The 3227-nt window shown below is 57.4% G+C and overlaps 1 protein-coding gene across 1 annotated transcript; it reads right to left on the reverse strand.

Annotated features, from left to right (window-relative positions):
• Positions 1-382: 382 nt before the first annotated feature.
• Positions 383-2111, reverse strand: FBLL1 (fibrillarin like 1). The gene has a single exon (XM_044777114.2). It carries the CDS (start codon positions 1508-1510, stop codon positions 506-508), a length of 1005 nt encoding a protein of 334 aa, XP_044633049.2. The 5' UTR covers positions 1511-2111; the 3' UTR covers positions 383-505.
• Between the last annotated feature and the right edge of the window lie 1116 nt (positions 2112-3227).

A 3227-nucleotide genomic window follows, 5' to 3' on the forward strand; every position in this document is an offset into this window, starting at 1 on the left:
AAATATATATGGTGGTTAGGACTCTGGCTCAGCCTCAGGCAGATTAAGTGTGTTAGACTATATTACTGCCCGTCAATATCCCATGCCACTCCCTGCAGTCAGGCTTGGTCATGTGACTTGGCCAATGCTAGGGAAGTGCCCCCTCAGTTCCCAGGGGGACTTGACAAGCTCTTTAGCAGCTCCCCAGCTCTCTTTCCCCTGCCCCTGTGAAGAGGAAGCATGTGTGAAGAAGGGTCCCGGGGAGTCAGGACCCTGAGTGATTAGAGTAAGCACAGCTTCCAAGCTTCTCCACGATCCATCGGCGCCTGTCTCCAGCTGTTTCAGCGATTTGGGGGATTGGTACTGCAGCAAAACCCAGTCTGGCCGCACTGATACACCTGGGTACTGTTTCTTTATGCCGTTTAATAGAAAAACAAAAGAAAGGAAAACAACACACAAAGAAAACACAGTAACACTGAACACAACACAGTCTTGGGGAGGTTTCAGGGACTGCCCCAGCAGCGTGCTACTTGCTGCCGCTCTTGGGAAGCGGCCGGTAGACCCCGACGACCACCGCGTGGTCCCGCTCATAGGGCTCCAGTGTCAGCTGCTCCTGGGGCTTTAAGTTCTCCTGCTGCAACTTCCTCACCTCAGAAGCAAACACCGCCTCGGCAGACGCAGTTGAGTCGATGCAGTTGGCCTTGATGGAAATGAGGAAGTGGCCCCCGTTGCGCAGGAAGCTGTGGGCGTTCAGAGCCACGATGCGGGACTGGTCCGGCTGGGCGACGTCGGCGAAGATCACGTCCACCATCCCAATGAGCATGCGGTACTTGAGCGGGTGCCGGGCATCTTCGAGGACTGGGATGATGTTGGTTCGCTTCTTGGCCACGTTGACCAGATCGCGGCCAGCGCGGTGGGAGAACTCGACCGCGTACACCAGCCCGTCGGGGCCGATGATGTCAGAGACGTGGGAGACAGTGGTCCCCGAGGCGGCGCCCAGATACAGCACTTTGGACTTGGGCTTGATGTGGATCTGGTCGACTCCGCCCAGGATGGCCGCAGCCAGCTTGGAGCGGAAGGGGTTCCACGTGCGGTACTCCTGCTTGACGCCGCCCTCGGTCACCGTGACCCGCCGTTCGCCGTACACCGAGTGGCCAGGCACCATGTTCAGCGTGACCAGCGCGTCCTCCGCCCCGCGGTAGATGAAGACGCCCTCGTGCCGGTGCGGCTCCACCGACACCGCCTTGGCGCCCTTCCTGCGGCGGCTCTTGCTCTTGGCCACGCCGCCGCGCCGCTGCCCGCCGCCGCCTCCGCGGTCCCTGCCGTCCCCGCCGCCGCGCCCCCGGCCCCGGCCGCCACCGAAGCCACGCGCCCGCGCCCCGAAGCCGCCCCTGCCCCCCGGGCCGCCGCCATCGCCTCCTCCTCGCTTTCCCCCTCCGCCGCCGCCTCGCCCTCCGCCCCAGGCGCCGCCCCAGCCGCCACCCCCGCGGCCGCCCGACCCGCCCCCGCGCGAGCTCGCCGCCGACTTCATGGCGCGCCCTGGGCGCCCCGGTGGCTGGTGGCAGTTGTCAGGGGTCGCTGGTGGTTCCCGGGGGCTGTCAGGGGTCGCCGGTAGCTGGCGGCGGTTGTCAGGGGTTGTCGGGGGCTCCGGGCGGTGGTTCTGGCCCGGGACGAAGGTTGGCGGCAGCGTTTGCCGGCTGGGTTAGCCTGGGCGGGCGGCGGGGGCGAGGTGAGCGGCAGTCGGGACCAGCTCTGCTGCAGTCCCCTCATCCCCGGTGCCGCCCTTTGACGCAGCGACTGACGTGATTGCATCACACCCGCTATGGCGACCCTGCAGCCCCGGAAGCCCCCTTCCCGCCTGTGCGCAGACGCAACCTGCTGCTTTGTAACTCTATCCCCTGCCCCCTTCCCCATCTTCCGCTTTCTCAAGGACCCTTGGCACTTCTCCTGGGCTACAGTGAAAGGGGCATCTCCTCGGCAGGAGATGGGGAGACAAGCATCAGCATCAGTCCTGCTGTGCTACTTGCTTGCTGTGTGGTCTCAGGCAGCTTCCCTGACCCTCTCTGAGGATCTTGTCTGAACTTGGGCAAGTTTCTTGAGCTATCTGGGTGTCATCAGCCCATCTGTAAAACAGAATCTACAGCAAAGGTTTGTGTTAAAGCAAGGCATTCACTTAGCCCAGCCATGGTGCATGCTAAGTGCTCTGTAAGCTTTAGCTTGTTTCGTTTTTATGTATTTCTTTGGATCAATCTTTTTATTGAGGTAGAGTTTACATACAATAAAATGCACCATTTTGTTTTAAATAAATGTATTACTGTTAGAGCTTTTGTCCCCTGAGAGCGGCTCTAGCACCTTTATACAAGGTTGGTGGGAATGCATATTGGTACACATATTTGACCGAACACTTGAACAACGTCCCTATACTTGGACTTATTCTACTTTGAAAGTTTTATTCCTAAAGGGATGACCCCAGCGATTACCAATGATGATGATTAGAATTCCTGGAGTGAGGGTGGTGATGATCATGGTTGTCATGGAAGTGGCGGTGGAGGTGAGAGGAAGTAGACTAATTCAAGAGATATTTAAAGATTTTATTTTTTCCTTTTTCTCCCCAAAGCCCCCTGGTACATAGTTGTATATTCTTCGTTGTGGGTCCTTCTAGTTGTGGCATGTGGGATGCCACCTCAGCGTGGCTGGATGAGCGGTGCCATGTCCGCGCCCAGGAGTCGAACTGACGAAACACTGGGCCGCCTGCAGCGGAGCGTGCGAACTTAACCACTTGGCCACGGGGCCGGCCCCTAGAAGATAGAACTCACAAGACTTTCTGGATCTAGGAAATCAGAAAGAGGAAAATTCCAAGCCACGGATTTCCAAAGTATAGTAGCTCCCCTGCCGTGGTTAACAGCCTGCAAGCTGCAGTCCTGGTTGCTGTCTACTTAGTTCTGCTCTCTCCCATCAACTCTGCTAAATCCCAGAACTTGTTTTCGGAATATGGGGCAGCAAGAAAACGTTGATTCTTCAGTGTGAATGGGAACACATAGGCTGGAACCCTAAATCCTATAACACACCTCAGCAGGAGCCAACATCTCATGTTTATACTTGAATTCTAGTCTATGCTTCAAAAACCCACTCTGTCAGTCGGCCGCATCTTGAGCATAAAAAAGAAAGAACCATTGGCCAGCACCAAGGACAGCAAACAGATGTCAAGGCAGAGGCTTGCCCATTTGTTCAGCACCACGGACAGCGAT

The sequence above is a fragment of the Equus asinus genome, chromosome 9 (assembly GCF_041296235.1).
Source record: "Equus asinus isolate D_3611 breed Donkey chromosome 9, EquAss-T2T_v2, whole genome shotgun sequence".
NCBI lineage: Eukaryota > Metazoa > Chordata > Mammalia > Perissodactyla > Equidae > Equus > Equus asinus.

Bases quoted from the DNA above. Each gene is read 5' to 3' on its own strand.
- FBLL1 (XM_044777114.2), bottom strand. From the start codon at position 1,510: ATGAAGTCGGCGGCGAGCTCGCGCGGGGGCGGGTCGGGCGGCCGCGGG.